The sequence below is a fragment of the Mobula hypostoma genome, chromosome 15 (genome assembly GCF_963921235.1).
Source record: "Mobula hypostoma chromosome 15, sMobHyp1.1, whole genome shotgun sequence".
NCBI classification, from domain to species: Eukaryota; Metazoa; Chordata; class Chondrichthyes; order Myliobatiformes; family Myliobatidae; genus Mobula; species Mobula hypostoma.
Genome location: NC_086111.1, coordinates 17,911,459 through 17,935,198, shown reverse-complemented (window position 1 = coordinate 17,935,198; position 23,740 = coordinate 17,911,459). Strand labels below are relative to the sequence as shown.

The window sequence follows — 23,740 nt, the reverse complement described above, 5'->3', positions numbered from 1 at the left end:
AGCTATGTTTCCACCACTCTGTCTGGAGTGTATTCCAGGTTTTTCACAATTTTCTATGTGAAAAGGTTTCCCATTGAATCTTCCCTCCCCCCCCCCCCAATCTTTTGCCCCTTATCCTAAGTCTATGTCCTATAACATTACCTATCTTGGAGGAAAAGAGGATTTTTTTTCACTAAATCAACCAAATTTGCAGAATATTGAAGCGAAATTTGTGTTTGTGACACTTTCCATGACTTTATTTTGCAATCTGTGCACAAAATCAAAAGCAGTGAAATGAAGCAGTGATGTTCTGCGTCAAGGATGGGTGCAGAAGGTCAAGGAAGCAGAATGACTTCCTTGTCCTGAGTTTTGAGCAACAGAATGATGTTCCATCGATTGCACACATTACACTCCTTCCTTCCCCTGACACCATCTGGTCCATTCCATTCATCTGCCCCAGGCCCCTGTTGCCGTGGCGATTTTGCAGACATGCAGTTGATCCCGAGCGGCTCTGATCACTGATTGCCACCACCCACTCCCGTTCACCGTCAGTCGGTAAGGGGTAGGAGATCTGGCGGGGAATTTTGAGGGGGAATATTTTTGATCTAGAGGGTGGTTGGATTTTGAACATGCTGCCTGTGGAGGTGATGGAGGCCAATTCTTTCAGGTTTATTTATCGCGAGTACATCAAATCGCACAGTGAAATGCATCATTTGCATTGACAACCAACACCAGCATAGAATGCCCACATTGCTTGGCAGAACGACACAGAACGCAACAAACTGCAAAACAAATCCCTTTTCTCCCTCTCACCCATACATGGACAGTCCTTCAAATCCAAGTCAGGCCTCCTGTCCCTAGGCTTTGGCAATTGGGCATTGACTTCCAGACTTCCGATCGACCTTTGGGCTCTGATCTTTGGTAATGACCCCTGAACTAGTCAATGATGGGATCCTGAACACTCTCAACATTGAAGAAGTGGAGTGACCAAGTGCTGGTAAATGGGGATAGTATAGATGTGTCCTTGATCAGCATGGACACAGTAGGCTGAAGGGACAGTCACTATGCTATTTGACCTTTCTCTGGATTGCTGGCGTTTTTCTGGGGTTCATCCAGTTTGTACTGGATTTGGTGCTCAATCCTAGAATAGGTTGGAGTGTCCTCATCCTCTTGATGGCCCAACTCTTCCTCGGGGATCCGAAATATCTTGACCACTCTGGACTTGTAGTAAAACTCTTCCTGGCTCTAAGTGGCTTTCCAAACCTTTATGGTGGTGCGCAAGTGGAACAGGTCAAAAGCTTTAAGTTCCTCAGGGTCAATATCGCAAATGACCTGACTTGGTCCAACCAAGCAGAGTCCACTGCCAAGAAGGCCCACCAGCATCTTTACTACCTGAGAAAGCTAAAGAAATTTGGCCTGTCCCCTAAAACCCTCACTAATTTTTATAGATGCATCGTAGAAAGCATTCTTCGAGGGTGCATCACAACCTGGAATGGAAGTTGTCCTGTCCAAGACTGAAAGAAGCTGCAGAAGATCGTGAACACAGCGCAGCACATCACACAAACCAGTCTTCCGTCTGTGGACTCACTTTACACCGCACGCTGTAGGAGCAGTGCTGCCAGGATAATCAAGGACACGACCCACCCAGCCAACACACTTTTCATCCCTCTTCCCTCCGGGAGAAGGCTCAGGAGCTTGAAGACTTGTACGGCCAGATTTGGGAACAGCTTCTTTCCAACTGTGACAAGACTGCTGAACGGATCCTGACCCGGATCTGGGCCGTACCCTCCAAATATCTGGACCTGCCTCTCAGTTTTTTTGCACTACCTTACTTTCCCTTTTCTATTTTCTATTTATGATTTTATAATTTAAATTTTTAGTTTTTACTATTGATTTGTACTCCAGGGAGCGCGAAGCACAGAATCAAATATCACCGTGATGATTGTACGTTCTAGTATCAATTGTTTGGCGACAATAAAGTATACTCCCACAGCCTGACACTGGGACTCCTTCCTGTAATGGCCTGGCCTAGCTCTGTCTTCCCTCCATCCCTCTTGTCCCCAAGTGTGCCCTGTTGTTGGATAGATGAGGAATGTTCTGGACTTGGGGTGGTGGTTCGGGGGAGATTGTGTGAAAGAGGGGAACTGAGAGAAATAGCAAACAAGAGGAAATGAGTTCCTATTGTCAGCATAAGATTGTGGGCTAAAGGGTCTGTAGTGTGCTGTAATGTTCTGTGTTTCTTCCCCCATCCCCAGTTGGAAGTGGTGACACCTTGGTGAGAACAACGAACCCTGTCCGAGCTGGCTCACCCTCCTCCAATGTGCTGGCTTGTGCGCTGCCCCTCTGCAGTTAGGGGTCCTTGTGCCATTGGAGTGCCAGTCATTGGGGAGCAGAAGTTTGAACAGTTGGTGCACTGTGCTGGGTGCTCTGTCCACCATCTGGGAAATGTGAATGAGCGAAGCAGGAGTAGGCCATTCTCTCACTTGCGTCTGTATTTGTCATTCAGTAAAATTACGATTTGAACATAAAACATTAGAGCACAGTACAGGCCCTTTGACCCACAATACTGTGCTGACCTTTTAACTTGCTCTAAGATCAATCTAACCCTTCCTTCTTACATAGCCTTCCATTTTTCTATCATCCTTTTGCCTATTTGAGTTTCTTATAATGTATCTGCCTTTGTCACTCCCCCTTCCATGCACCCACCACTCTGTTTACCAAAACTGCCAGTCATTCCCCCCCCCCATACTTTCCCTCCAATCACCTTAAAATTATGCCCCCTGTATTAGCCATTTTCACCTTGGAGGTTGGGGGGAATGTCTCTGATTATCCACTCGATCTATGCCTCTTGTCTTGAAAAGCTCTATCAAGTCTCCTCTCATCCTCATTCACTCCAAAAAGAAAATTCCTGATCTTTTACTTTGGTGTCTTTTTTATTTATATATACACTAACTCAATATCCCTTACTATCTGAAAACCCATCAGTTCCTGTCATGTTACAGCAAGTCATTGTGAGACTGCACGTGGGTACAGTGTACAGCTCTAGTCACTCTGCTACGAGATGTCATTGTGCCAGGGAGGGTGCAGGAGCGATTCATGAGGGTGTTATTGAGGCTGAATAGGAAGGGGCATTTATTTTCTTTGGAGTAATAGCGATCAAGCTGTGTCCTTAAGGCTTTAAATATCTCTGAGACGCATAGACGAGATGGGTGTTTTTCACTAGAGTGGGGGAGTGTAAAAACCAGAGCATAGCTTTAGCCAACAGGGGGAAGGAAGATTTAAAGGGCACTTGAGGGGAAACATGTAGAGGAAGTAGTAGAAGCAGGTGCAATTACAACGTTTAAAAGACATTTAAACAGGTGTGTGTGTGTGGTTTAGAAGCATATGGGCCAAATGCTGAGAAATAGGATTTGCTCAGTTAGATAACTTGGTCAGTATGGAGGAGTTGGGCTGAAGGACCTGTTTTACTACGGTATGACTCTCTGAATGTACTGAGTGACCTGATCCTCAGCTCCCTTGTGTAGCAAGGTTCACTGCTTTCTCATTGAGAAATTTCCTCTCATTTCTTCCTCATTTGAAGATGTTGGCCTTGAGTTCATGACCATAAGACATAAGACCATAAGACAAAGGAGCAGAAATCGGCCATTCGGCCCATCGAGTCTGCTCTGCCATTTTATCATGAGCTGATCCATTCTCCCATTTAGTCCCACTCCCCCGCCTTCTCACCATAACCTTTGATGCCCTGGCTACTCAGATACCTATCAATCTCTGCCTTAAATACACCCAATGACTTGGCCTCCACTGCTGCCTGTGGCAACAAATTCCATAGATTCACCACCCTCTGACTAAAAAAAAATTTCTTCGCATTTCTGTTCTGAATGGGCGCCCTTCAATCCTTAAGTCATGCCCTCTCGTACTAGACTTCCCCATCATGGGGAAACAACTTTGCCACATCCACTCTGTCCATGCCTTTCAACATTCAAAATATTTCTATGAGGTCTCCCCTCATTCTTCTAAACTCCGAGCAGACAAACGTTCCTCATGTGTTAACCCTCTCATTCCTGGAATCATTCTAGTGAATCTTCTCTGCACCCTCTCCAACGTCAGCACATCCTTTCTTAAATAAGGAGACCAAAACTGCTCACAGTACTCCAAGTGAGGTCTCACCAGCCCCGTATAGAGCCTCAACATCACATCCCTTGACACTCCATCGAGGAGAAGCATCAGCTCTGCCTCTACCCTGGCCATATGTTTGGCCTCCAGCCTGTGACTGCTGTGGGCTTTGCACCATAGGTAAAAGACACATGGCACTTGGTTTTGTCGTCCCATAATCATTGTTATTGATTATGAACTGCTAGAGGACCACCATTGACTGCACTAATCATTACTTCCTGATAAAGGAATCATTTCATCCACTTTGTTTGATACCAGTTCTCACTCTGTAGCACATTATCCCCAACTGTCTGCACTCAAAGCTTGCTTCATGTGTTCTCGTGTGGGGTCTCACTGAAGGCTAAATGGCAGCATTAACTGACGGCGCACATTGGCTCAACTAATAGAGTCACTGCCCTACAGCTCCAGTAACCTGGGTCCAATCCATCGAAGTGTGGAGCTTGTAAGCTTTCCCTCTGACCATCCGGGTTTCCTGTGGCTGTCCTGGTTTCCACTCTCATCCCAGAGATGTGAAAAGTTAACTGGATCAGAATCAGGTTTATTGCAACTGGCATGTGCCGTGAAATTTGTTAACTTAGCAGCAGCAGAACAATGCTATACATAACATAGAAGTAGTAAAAATAAGTAAATTAATTACAGTGATCATATATTGAATAGATTAAAAATCAAGCAAAAGCAGAAATAATTTATATTTTTAAAAAAAAAGTGAGGTAGTGTTCATGAGTTCAATGTCCATTTAGGAATTGGATGGCAGAAGGAAAGAAGCTGTTCCTGGATCGCTGAGTGTGTGCCTTCAGGCTTCTGTGCCTCCTACCTGATGGTAACAGTGAGAAGAGGGCATGTCCTGGGTGCTGGGGGTCCTTAATAATGGACTGCCTTTCTGAGACACCGCACCTTGAAGATGTCCTGGGTACTTTGTAGGTAGTACCTAAGATGGAGCCGACTAAATTTACAGCCCTCTGCATTTGATTGCACTGAATTGTCTCCAGTGTGTGAGTGAACGAGGGAAGAGTTCATGGGGTTGTGGAAATAAAACAGGCTGCGTGTAATCATGGTCAGCATGGACATGACTGGCCGAAGGGCCTGTTCTGTGCTTTGACTGGTTCAGACATACAGTGTCTATAAAATGTATTCACACCCCTTGGAAATTTTCATGTTTTACAACATTGAATCATAGTGCATTTAATTTGGCTCTTTTTGACACTGATCAACAGAAAAAGTCCCTTTTGTGTAAAAGTGAAAATGGATATCTACAAAGTGAGCTAAATTAATTACAAATATAAAACACAAAATAATTCATTGTTTTAGTATTCACCTGCTTCAAATTGGTATTTAGTAGATGCACTTTTGGCAGCAATTACAGCCTTGGGTCTGTGTGAATAGGTCTCTATCAGCTTTGCACATCAGGACACTGCAATTTTCCCCCATTCCTCTTTACAAAATTGCTCAAGCTCTGTCAGATTTCATGGGGAACATGAGTGAACAGCCCTTTTGTAGTCCAGCCACAAATTCTCAATTGAATTGAGGTTTGGACTCTGACTTGGCCACTCCAGAACATTAACTTTGTTTTAAAGCCATTCCTGTGTAGCTTTGGCATTATGCTTGGGGTCATTGTCTTGCTGGAAGTCTTCCTGCAGGATTTCCCTGAATTTTGCTGCATTCATTTTACCCTCTACCTTCACAAGCCTTCCAGGCTTTTTGAACACAAACATAAGCAACTGATGCTATTTTAAAAACTTTTTGTTCTAAGCATGGTCTAATAGCCACTTAAGTACACAAGACTGAAGCAGACATCCCACCCTGCAAAAACTCATTTCAGGGAGGTAGCACCCCCCCCCCCCCCACCCCCGCGTCCACCTCCAAGGGTGTATGTAAAACTTTGTTTAGTGATTTTTGTCTAATCTGTAAACCATGTTGGGTATATGCAGCAAATGTGACATTAAAATATGTACTTATATTATCATGCTTATTCTATTACAACTTTAAGCAAGTCTACAGGGAGTTTAGCCTCGTCACGTAGGACATCAATAGTGTAGCTCCTTAGCAGCTAGCCAGCTAGTTTAAATAACGTTAGCTATGCTGTAATGACGCCTGTTAAACTCACCTCAACATGTCTTTTACATTTTAACCCACCACGGGCAATAGAAAAGTCACTGTTGCAAACAGTGCAGCGAGCAACACTGTCATTATTTTTGAGGTCGACTGTAAAACCCGCCCACAGAGAAAACTGATCGGTCTACTTAGCAGGGGTTTTTGCACTGCAGACTGGTTTAATATTGGCAATATTCTTGCGGACTGGCTGACCGGGGGCGGGGGGTGTTAATCATGACCAGAATATAGGTGATAAGTCAATAGCATCATAACATTTTAAGTAACGTTTGGATATTAAACACAGAACGCATATTTTCCCCGTATGAACATATAAAATCATTGCAACACACCAATATTGCTGAATCAGTGTGAGCCCTGGGCTTGTTTCCCTGCAACATCGAGGGGTGATGGGAGACAGCGATACTCGAAGGGGGTTCCTTATGTCCAGTCTATTCTGCAATTTAGTATTCGTTGCATTCATTGCAGAAAACTCCGCTTTGCAGCGATATGATGTTGGAAATAGAAGCAACGTTTTCAGTGCTTTCGTGGCTATCTCAGGGTATCTAGCCTTGACTTTGATCCAGAATGCCGGCAGAGATGTTATATCAAATAAACTTCTCAGCCCGCCGTCATTTACAAGCTCAAGGAGTTGATCTTTTTCCCGTGCTGACATGGATGACGTGTGCATAATGACCTCGCGTGTGTTCAAGTTCAACAGTGCGTGGCAGGGAATGAGGAAAGGTGCAAATGACTCAGATCGTTTCATATCGCCAAATCATATTGTTTCCTCATGGCCCAGTGGTTGGGGACCACTCTTAGCACGAAGAGAGACCAATCAGGATACTCCCTCTCCCTCTCAAAAAAAAATCTATTTCCGGGATATTGTATATAATTTCCGGGCATCAGGGAGCCACTATCGATATGCGAGAGTCTCTCGGAACTTCCGGGAGAGGTGGGATGTCTGCTGAAGCTAGTTAGAAAATGTTTGGCAACAGACACCTACCCCGATTAGGTGGCATAGTGTATCAAATAAACAAAGGGAATCCTGGCTAATTTCTTGATTACTTTTTGTTCTTTAAGAGTTGTCCCAAATAAGCAGTTGCCCCGATTAACCAATGGCCCAATAAATGAGAATCCATTGTATTTCCAACTTGGAGTGGTGTAAGGAGAACTATTCAAATGATCATAAGTAACAGGAGCAGAATTAGGCCATTAATCCTATTGAGTTTTCTTTGCTATTTGGTGGCTGATTTATTATCCCTCTCAACCCCATTCTCCTGGTTTCTCCTTGTAAACGTTGACACTCTTAATAATCAAGAACCTATCAACCTCTTTAAATACACCCAATGACTTGGCCTCCACGGCCATCTGTGGCAATGAATTCTACAGATTCACCACCTCCTGGTTAAAGAACTTCCCTCTCATCTGTTCTAAAGGGATGTCCTTGTATTCTGAGGCTTTGTTATCTCATCCTGGACTTCCCCCATACTGCAAATCTCTTCTCAACATCCACTTTAGGTGGGAGTGCTCTGACACTCTTGTTCCTTTGTGGAGTGTGTGAGCTTGGTAGGTGCTCTGTGGAGCGTGACAGTGACTGCAGTATGTGTTGTGTGTAGTCATCACTGTGCAGTATGGTAGAGGTAATGTGTGTTCAGGGGGAGTGAAGGACTGCCACCCAGTCTCCTGCATTGCTGGGCACTTCCGGGGAACTGCAGAGTATTTGATCAACACACAGTGCTGGAGGAACTTAGCAGGCCAGGCAGCATCTAGGGAAAAGAGTAAACAGTTGATGTTTTGGGCCAAGATTCTTCATCAGGACTGGAAGAAAAGAAGAGGAGTTAGATCAAGAAGGTAGGGGGATGGGAGGAAGAAGTAGAGGGTGATAGGTGAAACTGGGAGAGGGGGAGGAGTGAAGTAAAGGGCTGGGAAGCTGATAGGTGAAGGAGATGAAGGGCTGGAGAGGGGGGGGAATCTGGTCAGAGAGGGTAGAAGACCATGGAAGAAAGGGAAGGGGAGGAGCACCCAGAGGGAGGTGATGGACAGTTAGGAAGATGAGGTGAGAGAGGAAACAGGAATGTTGGGGGAGGGGGTGGAATTACCAGAAGTTTGAGAAATTGATGTTCATGCCATCAGGTTGGAGGCTATCCAGACAGAATGAGGTGTTTCTCCTCCAACCTGAATATGGCCTCATCTTTGCAGTAGAGGAGACCATGGACTGACATGTTGGAATGGAAATGAGAAATAGAATTGAAGCAGGTGGCCACTGGAGATCCATGTCTTCTGGCGGTTGGAGTGTAGGTGATCAGCAAAGTGGTCTCATTGATTATATAAGAGACCACACTGGGAGCACCAGATGCAGCAGATGACCCCAGCAGACAGGTGAAGTGTTGTCTCACTTGGAAGGACTGTTTACCTGAATGGTGGTGAAGGAGGGAGCAGGTGTAGCACTTGTTCCGCTTGCAAGGATAAGTGCCAGGAGGGAGATCAGTGGGGAGGGATGAATGGACAAGGGGGTTGTGTAGGGAGTGATCCCTATGAAAAGTGTAGTGGAGGGGGAGAAAGATGTGCTTGGAGGTGGCATCTCGTTGAAGATGGTGGAAGTTACAGAGAATTGTGCAAGCTATGTGGGCTACTGGGTGCTAGGTGTAGACAAGAGGACCCCATCCCTGATAGGGTGGTGGGAGGATGGGTGAGGACAGACATGTGTGTGAAATGGAAGAGATGCAGGTGAGGACAGCGTTGATGGTGGAGGAAGGAAAACCCCTTTCTTTGAAGGAGGAGGACATCTTGTTAGTCCTGGTATGAAAAGCCTCACCCTGAGAGCAGCTGTGGTGAAGATGGAAGAACTGAGAGGAGGGGATGGCAGTTATTTTTCTTTTACAAGTGACAGGCTGGGAAGTGGGACAGTCCAGGTAGCTGTGAGAATCAGTGGGTTGGTAAAAGATAACAGTAGATAAACTGTCTCCATAGATAGACAGTGAGATCGAGAAGGCGGGGGGGGTGGGTGGGGGAGGTGTCGGAAATGGACAGGTAAATTTGAGGGCAGGGTGGATGTTGGAGGCAAAGTTGATGATGTCGATGAGCTCAACATGGGTGCAGGAAGCTGCACCAATAATGCAGTTGTTGATGTAGCAGAGGAAAAGTTGGGAAGTGATACCATTGTAGGATTGGAACATAGACCGTTCCGTGTAGCCAACAAAGAAGCAGGGATAGCTGGGACCCATGCGAGTGCCCATGGGTACTACTTTTGCTTGGGGGAAGTGGGAGGAGCTGAAGGAGAAATTATTGAGGGTGAGTTCCTCTGTGGGGGGGTGGTGGGGAGGTGTGTGTGTGTTCTAGCATCTGTAGATTTTCTTGGCAGAGTATTTGATGTTGACATCTGTGTGGCTAGTGGGAAGTCTGAGAGGAGACATTCTTTGCAGGCATCCCAGCCTCTAACCCTTTGTTTGTGTCCATCGATGGATATAGTCCAGGTGTGAGTTGATGGGACTAGGTAGAATAATAGGTTGGCATGGATTAGATGGGCTGAAGGGCTTGTATGCTGTAGACATGCCTTCAATGATGCTATGACATGGCTGGTCCCCTTTCTGATCCCTTGGTGATGGTAATGCCATTGAAGGTCAAGTAGGTGCTTGGATTCTCCTGTTGGAGATGGTCACTGCCAGGCTTGTTCTCTGCTTTGTGCTATGTAAAGCAAGACATCAAACTAAATGCAAAGCAGCACGGGGGGCTGAAGCAACCCCCCCCCCCAATAATACTCATAACCCTGACTCATCTTCTGTAACTTGTCCATTTCTTTCTACTCTGCAGCCCAGTTGTCTGTTCTCCTGAATCCCAACAACTTTCACGTGGAGCTCCCTCAGAGCCTGTCGGTAAACCGGCTGCACAGTTACTGGACAGCAACAGGTTGGTGACACGAAGAGATTGGTCAGGTAAAACTTTCTGACGCTATTCTAGCTGCTGTTAACTGGGTTACTGTACTAATGGTCTGGCAGTTTACTACTGATCAATTCCATTACTTTATTGAATTGAAATAAGGATAATGGATGTGTACGCAGGTAATGTGGAAATCCCATTAGCCTGCTTTGATTCCACTGGGGATATGAGAGAGCAGGTTTTGGCCAAAGCCTCCAGCACGCCATTATATTGAGATGAAAACTAATCTCCTTTGCAGCCTTTTAGCTCTGTAGCTGTGTCTGGCACAGAGCTTAATCCTGGTTCAGCACAACTAAGACTGTGTGTACACAGCCCAGGTTTCCACTGAGGTCCTGCCAAGCCATCAGTACTTGCAGCCCAATACCATTTTGCACCCCTAGGTACTGGCTGTGAGCTGCTCAGCATGTAGCAAAAAATTTTTTAAATTACCAAAAATTGTGTAAGATATCAAGATTTAGGGAACCTTGGCTGAGAAGTTGATATTGATGATCTGTTGAACAAAAAGGAACCATATGGAAGGGACAAGAGAAGGAGATACTGGGGGTAAGATGGCCTCTATGAATTCCCATCGCAGTCTGTAAGGAGTTTGTATGTTCTCCCTGAGACCACGTGGGTTTATTCCAGGTGCTCGGGTTTCCTCCAGCATTCCAAAGGTATATGGGCTCGTGGGGCTTGGGCATATCAGGACAAAAGGGCCTGTTACCGTGTTGTACCTCTAAATTAAAAAAAATAAAGCAGCTGCCTGGAGCTGATTTTTAAAGATAAATCAAGCAACGCACATCAAAGTTGCTGGTGAACGCAGCAGGCCAGGCAGCATCTCTAGGAAGAGGTACAGTCGACGTTTCAGGCCGAGACCCTTTTTATATTTTATGCTTTTCCGGGCTGCACCCCCTCATCAAAGCACAAGATGCTGCGATGCCTCCTCGTTGAAGGATTCCTGTCAGTTGTACATGGGCTTCTCTAAATTAGCAGGAAGGACACAAAGTACAAATCAATGTGGGGATTAGATTAGATCACTCTCCCCAACACTGATCCACACGCCTCAGCTGTGTGATCTGTGCTGACTCCCTCCAGTTCAGCTGTGTAAAAGAAATGTATGATACTAGACGTCATTGCTTGAAGGTGGAGATTGGGGCGGGGGGGGCGGGGAGCAGGGAAGAGTTTTAAAGGAGATGTGAGGTTTATTTTTAAAGACTGATAGGCTTCTTGGATGTGTGTGCGTGTGGGAGGAAAGGGACTTGCTTTGCTGTTGTCATTTTGTTGCTTGTAGGGTTTATTTATTTAAAGATACAGAACAGACCGTTCCAACCCAGCAAGTCCCACTGCCCAGCACTGGCCTGATCGCAGGACAATTTATAACGATCAATTGAACTACCAACAGGTACGCCTTTGGACCGGGGGAGGAGACTGGAGCACCCGCAGTAAACGTGGTCACAGAGAGAACTCCTTACAGACGGCGCTGTAAATTGAACTCCTGAAGTCTGATGCCCCGGGCTGCAATAGTGTTGCACCAACCGCTATTTTGTTGTGTTCTGTGTTGTTCTGCTGGGCATCGTGAGCCTGCTAAGTTGGCATCGGAAAGTGTAGTGACATTTGCGGGCTGCCCCCAGCACGTCACTGTGTTTTGTTGGTTGTTAACACAAATGATGCATCTCTCTGTATGTTTCAACGTGCGTGTGATAAACTTGAATCAAGCTGTGCTGCCAGGGATGGTGACGGAAGAAGATGTGATAGTGATGTTTCAGAGGCACTTAAACAGGGAATGCAGAGGTATGAATGATGTGCAGGCAGCTAATTTGGCATCCTGGTTATTACAGACATTGTGGGTCAAAGGATCTGTTCCACGTGATTCATTTTGATTGTGTGTACTGTTTTTGTTGATTTTAACTTGAGTCAGCCACTTTTCAATTGCAGTTTATGGCTGATGGTGTTGACTCTCGAGTCTGACCTTGTCTTTCAGTCAGCCAGGCTGCGCTTGGAGTCAGCCCAAGTCTTGTATTTTCCCTACTCTCGGCCCTGGCAAGATCACTATGATATTTCGATGGGGGAGAGAGAAGGGGTCGGCTGCTGGAGAGCCCCTGTGATGTAACCCGCTCAATCCCAGTGTGCTGATAGTGCAATCACTCGAGTCAAGTGTGATGTGAGTGTGTTATCCTCACTAAACACAGAATGCTGGCATCTGGAATGTGTCAGCTGCCCAATTCTCGCTCACTCACTCCCTCTTCAAAGAGAGCTAGCAGCTGCTTCAAAGCTTGTGTGGTCTCTCTAGCCCGGGCAAAATATCCCTTTTTTTTTTAATGAGCTCATAACAGGGCTGCAGATCCTTTGGACAACTTGTCCATGCATGGCCATTGTATCACATTTTTCACTGCTTGACCAACATCCCTCTAAACCCAGATGTGTACTTATCCAAATGTCTTTTAAATGTGTTGTTGTACCTGCCTCGACCTGTTCCTCTGGCATCTCATTCCATGGACACACCATTCTCTCCATTAGGTCCCTTTTTAAATGTTCCACCTCCCTCCTTAAACCTATGCCATCTGGTTTTTAATTGCCTTCCCTGGAAAAAAAAGACAATGTATGTTTACTCTATCTATACTCTTTGTGATTTTTATACACTTCCAAGGTCACTCCTCAATCTCCTACACTCCAAGAAATCGTCCTTCCTGCTGCCCTGATTGCCAAAGTTTCATGGAAATAGTTAAAGTATAGAAAAGACAAACTACAGTTTGACTAAGTAACAAACTTTCTAAAATGAAAAACAGAACAAATTAGAACACTATCAATATTACTACAATACTATACTGTAAATTCTTAATAGTTACTAACAGAGTTATTAATCCAGTGTACACTGCCTTGTCCTTTGACTGTAAGTGAACAAAATCAGCACAGGCACCTAGTATACAGAAGATAATGGACTGCCTTCAAACAATACTTCTGACCATTGCGTCCTCCAAATCTTCATTTTCATTGTAACATTCAAAATGATTGTCGATACCTTCAAATTTTTTTGTGGTCCCTAACTTGTTGAAGTAGTGAAATCAGTTCATTTTTACTCCTGGCTGTTTCTGACATCTGCGAGCCTGAATGCTTGAAACCGTAGTGAGCAAAACTGTTTGGAATTGTCTTGGGGCTAAGTTCTCACCAACTATCAGTGACAAAAATCACTGCTTTTTGAAGAGTTACATGCAACTGACACTATTTGAAAACTGTTCATTGGTGTAGTGTCTAACTGCCAGACAAGTGCATGCGACTGATGCTAGTTTAGAAACTGCTCAGCAACAGACTTCTGCCCCAATTAATCGACATGATACCCAAATACATGAAGGTAATCCTGGCAATTTTCTTTATTAGCTTTTGGTCTTTAAGAATTGTTCCAGATAAGTGGCTGCCCTAATTAACCGATGGCCCAATTAACCAGAATCCACTGTGTACATATATACACATAGTACACACTATATACATATATGTATATATGTACCTCCTGTACCTAATAAAGTGGCGACAGTACATTTGTGGTCTTCTGCTGTTGTAGTCCATTCACTTCAAGGTTTGACATGCTTTACATTCGAAGGTGCTTTTCTGCACATCACTATTGTAATGCATGATTTTCTGAGTTATGGTTTCCTTCCTGTCAGCTTAAACTAGTCCGGTCATTCTCCTCAGACCTCTCTCATTAACAAGGCATTTTCACCCACAGAACTGCCACTCACTGGGTTTTTTTTGTGTTTCACACCATTCTCTGTAAGCTGTAGAGAGACACGTGTGTGGAAAATCCCAGGAGATCAGCAGTTTCTGAGATACTCAAACCACCCCAACTGGCACCGACAATCATTCCATGGTCAAAGTCACTTAGATCTCATTTCTTCCCCATTCTGATGTTTGGTCTGAACAACAACTGAACCTCCTGACCATGTCTGCATGTTCTTGTGCATTGAGTTGCTGCCACATGATTGGCTGATTAGATATTTCAATAACAAACGGGTGTACATGTTTACCTAATAAAGTTGAGTGGCTGGGGTAGGAAGGGTCTTTGGGTTACTTTCTCAAGGTGGTGAGAACAGTAGACAGAGATAATGTAAGAGGCTGGTTTTCATGACACTAGGTTGTATCCACATCTCTTTGAAATATCTTGTAATTTTGGGCAGAGCAGTTGCCATAAAAACCTGTGATGCATTTATATAGAATATTTTTTCTATGGTGCATCTTTTTTTTAAAAAAAATAATGTGGGTCAACAAGGATGTGTAGAATTCCTCTAACTTTCTGAGGAAGTAAGGTGCTGGTGCTTTCTTGGCTGTGGCTTCTATTTGGCTGGACCGGAACATGCTATTGTTGATACTTGTACCTAGGACCTGGATGCTGTCAACTATCTCTACCCCAGCACCATTGATACGTACAAGGACACGTACTCTGCCCAGCTTTCTGAAGTCGGTGACCAGTTCTTTTGTGTTGCTGATTGAGGGAAATATCATTGTCTTGCAATTATGCCACTAGGCTGTCTATCCCCATGGAACTCCCCCTCTAACAGTGCAATAACAGCACTTTCAGAAAGATCACAGTGGTTCAAGTAGGCAGCTCCACACTATCCTTCTGAAACCAATTGGGATTGAGCCCTAAATTTTGTCTTTGTTAGACAATGAACTGCGTATTTTTAAAGTCAGAGTCAGTGGCATGTGAATGGTGAGTCAGTTATAGAGCAGGGAGCTCTGATGAAAATTCCAGGACCTTGTCTGCTTGTTCACAATCCAGATCCATATCACGAACTCAGCTCCTCTTGCTGGTGGATTTAAACACATTTTATTGAGAATATCCAATACGGTAGTAGTCGGTCAAATGGTCTTCCATCTCAAATATTTTCAAAATTCAAATCCCAGTACAGCAATTTGACCACTTTATACTACAATGGCCACTTCTTAAATAATGGTGTTCTTTCTAGTTTGATTTGTTTTTCTTGTGAAAGCTGTATATTTGATGCTTTGTGCCTGTAACGTTTTTCATTGCAACGCTGCATACTGGTACACAATAAGACATGGGAGCAGAATTGGGCCATTCAGCCCATCGAGTCTGTTCTGCCATTCTGTAATGTCTGATTCCAGAACCCACTCAACCCATACACCTGCCTTCTCGCCATATCCTTTGATGCCCTGACTGATCAGAAAACAATCAACTTCCGCCTTTAGTACACCCACGGAGTTGGCCTCCACCGCAGTCTGTGGCAGAGCATTCCACACATTCACGACTCTCTGGCTTTAAAAAAGGAAATTTCTCCTTGGCTCTGTTCTAAAAGATTGCCCCTCAATTTTGAAACTGTGCCCTCTAGTTCTGGATGCCCCCACCGTAGGAAACATCCTCTCCACATCCACCCTGTCATTATACACCAGTCATTGAAAGTGGGCATGCAGGTACAGCAGGCGGTGAAAAAGGCGAACGGTATGCTGGCATTTATAGCGAGAGGATTCGAGTACAGGAGCAGGGAGGTACTACTGCAGTTGTACAAGGCCTTGGTGAGACCACACCTGGAGTATTGTGTGCAGTTTTGGTCCCCTAATCTGAGGAAAGACATCTTTGCCATAGAGGGAGTACAAAGAAGGTTCACCAGATTGATTCCTGGGATGGCAGGTCTTTCATATGAAGAAAGACTGGATGAACTGGGCTTGTACTCGTTGGAATTTAGAAGATTGAGGGGGGATCTGATTGAAACGTATAAGATCCTAAAGGGATTGGACAGGCTAGATGCAGGAAGATTGTTCCCGATGTTGGGGAGGTCTAGAACGAGGGGTCACAGTTTGAGGATAGAGGGGAAGCCTTTTAGGACCGAGGTTAGGAAAAACTTCTTCACACAGAGAGTGGTGAATCTGTGGAATTCTCTGCCACAGCAAACTGTTGAGGCCAGTTCATTAGCTATGTTTAAAAGGAAGTTAGATATGGCCCTTGTGGCTACAGGGGTCAGGGGGTATGGAGGGAAGGCTGGGTTCTGAGTTGGATGATCAGCCATGATCATAATAAATGGCGGTGCAGGCTCGAAGGGCCGAATGGCCTACTCCTGCACCTATTTTCTATGTTTCTATGTTTCTATCTAATCCTTTCAACATTTAGTACGTTTCAATGAGATCCCCATGCAAGATGTGGGGCTGAGATTGCAAAGGGAGCTGGAAAAGGCATGTAATAAGGGTAACAACACAATTGTAATGGGGGACTTCAAAATGCAAAGGGATTGGGAAAATCAGGTTAGTGTCAGATCACGAAAGAGAATTTGTTGAATGGCTATGAGATGGCTTTTTAGAACAGTTTGTGTTTCAGCCTACTTGAGGAATGGCTATCTTAGATAGGGTGTGGTGTAATAACCCAGATTTTATTAGGGAGCTTAATGTAAGGGAACCCTCAGGAGGCAGTGATCAGAATATAATTGAATTCATCCTGCAATTTGAGAGGGAGATGTACAAGTCACATGTATCAGAATTGCAATGGAATAAAGGGAATTACAGACGCATGAGGGAGGAGCTTGCCCAGGTGGATTGGAGAGGATACTGGCAGGGATGACGGTAGAAGAGAGGTGGCTGAAGTTTCTGGAAATAGTTCACAAGGTGAAGGATAGATATGTCCCACAGAAGTAGTAGTTCTCAAATGGCAGTAGGTAACCATGGCTGATAAGGGAAGTTAATGACTGCATGAAAACCAAGGAAAGGGCATACAAGGTAGGAAAAGTGAGTGGGAAGTTGGATGATTGGGAGGCTTTTAAAATCCAATAAAAGGCAACTAAAAAAGCTACAAGGGAAAAGATGAAATGAGGGCAAACTAGCCAATAATATAAAGCAAGATACCAAAAGTTTTTTCAGTTATATAAAGAATAAAAGGGAGGCGAGAGTTGATATTGGATCATTGGGTAATTATGCCAGTGAGGTAGTAATGGGGGACAAACAAATGGCAGATGAACTTAATGGATACTTTGCATCAGTCTTCACTGTGGAAGACACCAGCCATACGCCAGAGGTCTGCGAGTGTCAGGAGCGAGTGCCATTGCTATTTCAAAAGAAAAAGTGCAAACTCAAAGGTGGGTAAGTCACCTGGACCAGATGGACTACATCCCAGAGTCCTGAGAGAGGTTGCTGAAGAGACAATGGATGCATTGGTCATGATCTTTCAAGCATCACTTGATTCCGGCATGGTTCCAGAGGACTGGAAGATTGCAAACTTCACTCCACTCAAAGGGAGGAAAGCAAAAGGAAGGAAACTATAGGCCAGTTAGCCTAACCTCAGTGGTTGGGAAAGTGTTGGAATCTATCATCAAGAATGAGGTTTCAGGGTACTTGGAGACTAATGATAAAATAAGTCATAGTCAGCATGGTTTCTGTAAGGGGAAATTTTGCCTGACAAATCTGTTGGAGTTCTTTGAGGAAGTAACAAGCAGGGTGGACAAAGGAGAGGCAGTGAATGTCACTTAATTGGATTTTCAGAAGGCATTTGATAAGGTGCCACACATGAGGATATTTAACAAGATAAAATCCCATGGTGTTACAAGAAAGATACTGGCATGGATAGAGCAATGGCTGACGGGCAGGAGGCAGTGAGTGGGAATAAAGGGGCCTTTTCTGGTTGGCTACCAATGACTAGTGGTGTTTCTCACGGGTCAGTATTGGCACCGCTACTTTTCACACTGTTTGTCAATGATTTGGATAATGGAATTGATGGCTTTGTGGCAAAGTTTGCGGATGATATGAAGATAGCTGGAGGGGTAGGTATTGCTGAGGAAGCAATGTGATTGTAACAGGACTTAGACAAACTGGAAGAATGGGCAAAAAAAGTGTTAGATGGAATACAATGTTGGGAAACATATGATAATGCATTTTGCAGACATCCCACCCTGCAAAAACTCTTTTCAGGGAGGTAGCACCCCCCCCCCCGCAACCCCATATCCCCCCGCCACCCCCGTCGACCTCCAAGGGTATACGTAATATTTTGTTCAGTGATTTTGTCTAATCTGTAAACCAAGTTGGGTATATGCAGAAAATGTGACATTAAAATATGTACTTACTATATTACCATGTTTATTCTATTATAACTACAAGTCTACAGGGAGTTTGGCCTCATCACGTAGGACATCAATAGAGTAGCTCCTTAGCAGCTAGCTTAAATAATGTTAGCTATGCTAATGAACAAATAACACCTGTTAAACTCACCTCAACATATCTTTTACATTTTAACCCACCATGGGCAACAGAGAAGTCACTGTTGCAAACAGTGCAGCGAGCAACACTGTCATTACTTTTCAGGTCAACTGTAAAGCCACCCACAGAGAAAACTGATTGGTCTCTCTTCGTGCTAAGTAGACCTATCAGGATGCTCGCTCTCCTTCTCCAAAAACAACAGATTTCCGGGATATTGTATATAATTTCTGGGCGTCAGGGAGCCGGGGAGCCACTATCAATATGCGGGAGATTCCCGGAACTCCCAGGAGAGGTGGGATGTCTGATTTTGGTAAAAGGAAAATAGTGCAGACTATTATCTAAATGAGGAGAAGATTCACACATCACAGGTGCAGTGGCACTTAGGAGTTCTCATGCAAGACTCCCAGAAGGTTAATTTACAGGTTGAGTCTGTGGTAAAGAAGGCAAATGCAATGTTGGCATGTATTTCAAGGGGCATAGAATATAAAAGCAAGGAGATAATGTTGAGCCTTTATAAAGACACTAGTCAGACCACACTTGGAGTATCATCAACAGTTTTGGACCCCATATCTCAGAAAGGATGTGCTGTCATTAGAGAGAGTCCAGAGGTGGTTCATGAGGATGATTCCAGGAGTGAAGGGTTTAACATATGAAGAGCATTTGGCAGCTTTGGGCCTGTACTCACTGGAATTTAGAAGAATGCATGGGGATCTCATTGAAACGTACTGAATGTTGAAAGGATTAGATAGGGTGGATGTGGAGAGGATGTTTCCTACGGTGGGGGCATCCAGAACTAGAGGGCACAGTTTCAAAATTGAGGGGCAATCTTTTAGAACAGAGCCAAGGAGAAATTTCTTTTTTTAAAGCCAGAGAGTCGTGAATGTGTGGAATGCTCTGCCACAGACTGCGGTGGAGGCCAACTCCGTGGGTGTACTAAAGGCGGAAGTTGATTGTTTTCTGATCAGTCAGGGCATCAAAGGATATGGCGAGAAGGCAGGTGTATGGGTTGAGTGGGTTCTGGAATCAGACATTACAGAATGGCAGAATAGACTCGATGGGCTGGATGGAATGGAATCCCAGAACTCTGGGGTAGTTAGAGTCTGCGAGGGTTTAGTTGCAGCTGGAGCTGATGAAAGAGGTAGTGAGGGAAGCCCAGGACCCATTGTTTACACTGCATCTTTCATTCTACATCTCCGTGGTAGGCTGCAAAAAGTAAATCATCAAATCCAGTTGTTAGCACATCACAGCCAGGATGGTACAGAGTGAACAAGATGATCCTTGCTTGTTCTTCACCTAATAATTCCTACATTATTACAAAACCCTGTAGCCCATCGTGGGAGAGCTTGGCAGCAACTCTACCCCAGCTGTACCTGCTCAGGAAGTGATTGCTGAACAATGTGCTTTGTTGTTGCTGCCAATTCAATGGCCTATTCATTTGGAGATGTAGCATAGCAATACGCCCTACTGGTCCAATGAGCCTTTGATGTCCAATTATAGATGCATTAATTAACCTGCTAACCCATATGTCTTTGGACTGTGGGAGGAAACCAGAGCACCTAGTGGAAACCCCCATAGTCATGGGGAGAGCATACAAACTCTTGCAGGCAGCAGCGGGCATCAAACCCAAGTCGCTGGCACTGTTTAATGTTATGCCCTTGCAGTGCTACCATGCTGCCCTCAAACAGGGCAACAACAGAGGGGAAGAACACCCAACTGTCACAGGGTTTCAAACGCGTGCCTTCAATAGTGACTGTAACCTAAACATAGCACCTTAGAATGCTGGCCAGCCTGACAATTGTTGTCGAATGTCTAGACTGCACTGAACTGTTATCAGTTGTCTCCTGTTAGAGTAAAACATAGAGGTACTGAAATGGTTTCTGAACAGCAGACATTGTACACCACCCAGAGCACAAGCCACCCCAAGGTCTTTAAGCAGTTGGCTATAATTAAGAATCAGAATAGTTTTATTTATTGAGTACTTAAGGGTTCCTGCACAGATGTATGATGGAGGTTGGAGGGGAAGGGTCAACGTGGTGAGAGATTAATTTCCCAGAGAGTGTTTCATGAGAGGATTGATTGGGAACCTGAAACCGAATATGGGTCGGGAAATGTAAAGTCATCAATTATGCAGGAGACGAGCATGGAGTGGAGATGAGCAGTCTCCTTGCTGATTGTCAGGGGCCTTCTCCTTCTCCCTCTCTCCTGAGGCTTGTCTGAGAATCAGGAGAGGAGGAGCTGATGGAAAATAAACAGAAGGCAGTTTCTTGTTTCATTTCCCCTGTTATAAGAAAAGTGTTTATGTAGCTTGGAGTTTTACCATCCGTGCCCCTCTGTCCTTGCCTGTTGCCCTTTCATTCTGGTCCAGCTGCAGCGGAGTCATGTGAATGCGATGAGTCAGAGGTTCAGTTCCCAGTGCAGACATTGTTGCAGTAATGCCTGCTGCCTCTCCAGCACCGCAGAGCTCTGGGCCATTGTACGGACCCTGGGAACAAAGCCCCCAGTTGGTCTGTAACTGAATCCAAGGCAGGTATTGAAGAGCAGCCTGGGTATATTTTACCAGTGTTGTGATCAATGTCATTAAAGGAAAACATAGATTTGTCTGCTTATTGTCGTCTTTTACTCTGTAGTGTCTTGCTATGTGCATATTAGCTTCCCTGTTTCCAATGCGTTATAGTCATAAAGCACTACAGCACAGAACAGGCCCTTTGGCCGATCTGATCTGTGCCAACCTGTTACTCTGCCTAATCCCATCAACCCACATCAGACCACACCCCTCCCATCGATATAATTATCCAGGTTTCTCTTCAATATTGTAATGGAGTATGGGCAGAAGGACCTGTTTCTGTGCTCTGCCATTTCCACATTAAGGCTTAAAAGGCTGGCGACCATCTGCAAGGATGAAGCATTGACATACTGCTTTGTTCCTCTTGTGTGGCTTGGGCAACACTGATTCCCTTGTCAGCCGGGAGAGGGTGGTGCTTGGTGGTGACCTTTGTGCTTGGGTCCTGCTGACAACCTGGAATGGTTTGTGTAAAGCACCATAGTTATTTTTGGCCCTCGCTCGTGCCTGTGTACACAGATTCTCTGCAGCACTTTTTGTTGCTGCTCTCTTGACTACCTTCCTCCCCTCGCCACATCCTCCCAGCCAGCCAGGTATCTTTACCAGTTGTCTGGCTTGCCTCAGTTTCTCTGATCTTTGAGGCCCTGTGGATGGTTGAGGTTTAATGCTTGATGGGACAGATCTCCTGATGCAGTCCTCAGGAGGGTTTGCCTCTGCCCTGTCCATTAGGTAACAACATGACAGTGTGGCTTAGTAAGACCAGGGAGACCCCACCCCACCCCCACCCCCATTACGGTTTTTCCCTACAATCAAGAAGAATGCCCTAGATTTCTTTAATTTGTGGTCGTAAAGAGCTTTCGGCACATTAACCTTCATAAATCAAAGTATTGAGTACAGGAGATGGGATGTTATGTTGAAGTTGTATAAGACCATTTCTTTTATAAAACTTAATACTCCAAATTAGGCCTCACATTTATAGGTCAAATTGTGTGTGGTTCTGGTCACCTACCTACAGGAAAGATGTCAATAAGATTGAAAGGGTACAAGATTGAAAATTTACAAGGATGTTGCCAGGGACTTGAGAACCTGAAGAAGAAAACCCTTAACTCCAGGTGGAGTCATCGGGATGCCGTCATGATGGCATTTTTTTTTTTTAACAGGCTTTCTTATTTTTACGAGGCGGGGTTGCTAGCTTGACACTCAACCCAACACGGATGGAAAGCGTGCAAGGGTGCCGGCTGGATTTGAACCTGGGAGCCTTCGCTCCAAAGTCCGGCGTGGATGCCACTACGCCACCAGCTGGCCAGGATAATACCTGAGGACTTGAGTTGTAGAGAAATGTTGAATAGGTTACGACTCTATACCCAGGACTGTAGGAGAATGAGGGGAGATTTCATAGGGGATGAAGAATTGAGGGGTATAGATAGGATCCAGGCTTTTTCCACTGAGTTTGGATGAGACTACAACTAGACATCATGGATTAAGGATGAAAGGTAAAATATTTAAGGGTAACCAGAAGGGGAAGTTCTTCACTCAGTGAAGAGAACATGCTACTGGTTGATGTGGGTTTGATTTCAACATTAAGAGGAGTTTGTATAGGGAGATGGATAAGGGGGGTATGAAGGGCTGTGGTCTGGATGTAGGTATATGTGACTAAGCAGAATAATAGCTGAGCATGGACTAGATGGGCTGAAGGGCCTTTTTCTGTGCTATAGTGGTTTATGACTCTGACCACGGCAAAGCGCCCATCTCCCTTACTATCTGTTCAGTGTAACCCTCGCCTCCACTATCAACATGAAGTTGACCACTGAGGTGTCTATTGTGAAATAAACTACTGGTCGGGCAGTATTTGTCAAGCGAGGTGGTGAGCACGTTGGTTTGATATATTACCAGAACATGCACATTATTGGCCTGATTTTAAAAATGTGAATGTCTGGCAGCGTCCGTCAGGTGGGGAAGGCAGATAAGTGGTGTCTCTGGGTAGGGTAGAGAGTGGGCAGGTGCTGTTTTACTGATTTACCCCATTGCCTCTGCTTCCAGCTGCTGGAGCCTGAACACTGAATCCAGTCTCCCTCAACCTCCCCTACAGACTGTGGGGATATCTGAACACTCTACTGAGACCACACTGACCCCACGGACAGTATCTGGCCTGGGACACTGGTGAGCACAGCGCTTGGGGTCTGTCCCTGTCCCCGATTCCATTGCTTGAACTCTGCTCTGGACACTGGGCCAGCTTCAGGATGAGCTGATGCTGCTAATCCTATTCTGCCTACATGTTCCCAGTGACCTTTTGTCCCCCCGGAGAAGCATGGTCCCGGAGGGGCAGCGGACAGATGTCTCTGCTATTGTTGCTCTCTGCTTGAAAGGAGAGTCGGGCTCCGGCTGACAGATGGCCTCGCCTGTGGTGTATTGCAGAGCTCTGTGTTGTTCAGAGCGGCGGGAATAGTCATGCAGAGAAGTCTGGTGAACCACGGCCGGCCCAGCAATAACCTGTGGCCCCAGCCCAACGTATTGCTGAGGACCTGGCTTGACCAATTGCTGCGACCAGGCGGTCTGTCCAGGACCCCACCCGCCCACCCCGGGGCAGCTGGGGCAGTAACTCCAGGTGACTATGGGACAGGTTCTGAGCAGCGAAATAGCAAGTACACAGAACCCAGGCAATGCACTGATTTCAAGTCCTGCATTATTCCCGAGGAAGAGCAGGAAACTCTAGCAGTTACCAGGCAACCTGAGGAACATTCTCGGAAATGCAGGCTGTTAGCTGCCAAGAGAAGCAGCTTCCTTACAAGCTGGGCCTGATTCACACAGGACTGATGGTGTATTGGAGTTGTAGAG

General features: G+C 45.2%; 1 protein-coding gene across 8 annotated transcripts in view; it reads left to right on the top strand.

Annotated features, from left to right (window-relative positions):
* Positions 1-23,740, top strand: part of pcbp4 (poly(rC) binding protein 4) — a 94,885-nt gene that overhangs the window by 18,005 nt on the left and 53,140 nt on the right. For 6 of the 8 annotated variants that reach the window (XM_063067802.1, XM_063067799.1, XM_063067797.1 and 3 more), the window contains exon 2: positions 10,054-10,149. Coding sequence is in view for 4 of the 8 variants with exons in the window: in XM_063067797.1 (XP_062923867.1) it covers positions 10,054-10,149 (96 nt within the window). In the remaining 4 variants the exon portion in view is untranslated. Of the gene's footprint in view, positions 1-10,053; positions 10,176-23,740 lie in introns of all 8 variants that reach the window. The other 2 variants (XM_063067801.1, XM_063067798.1) reach the window with 1 other exon arrangement.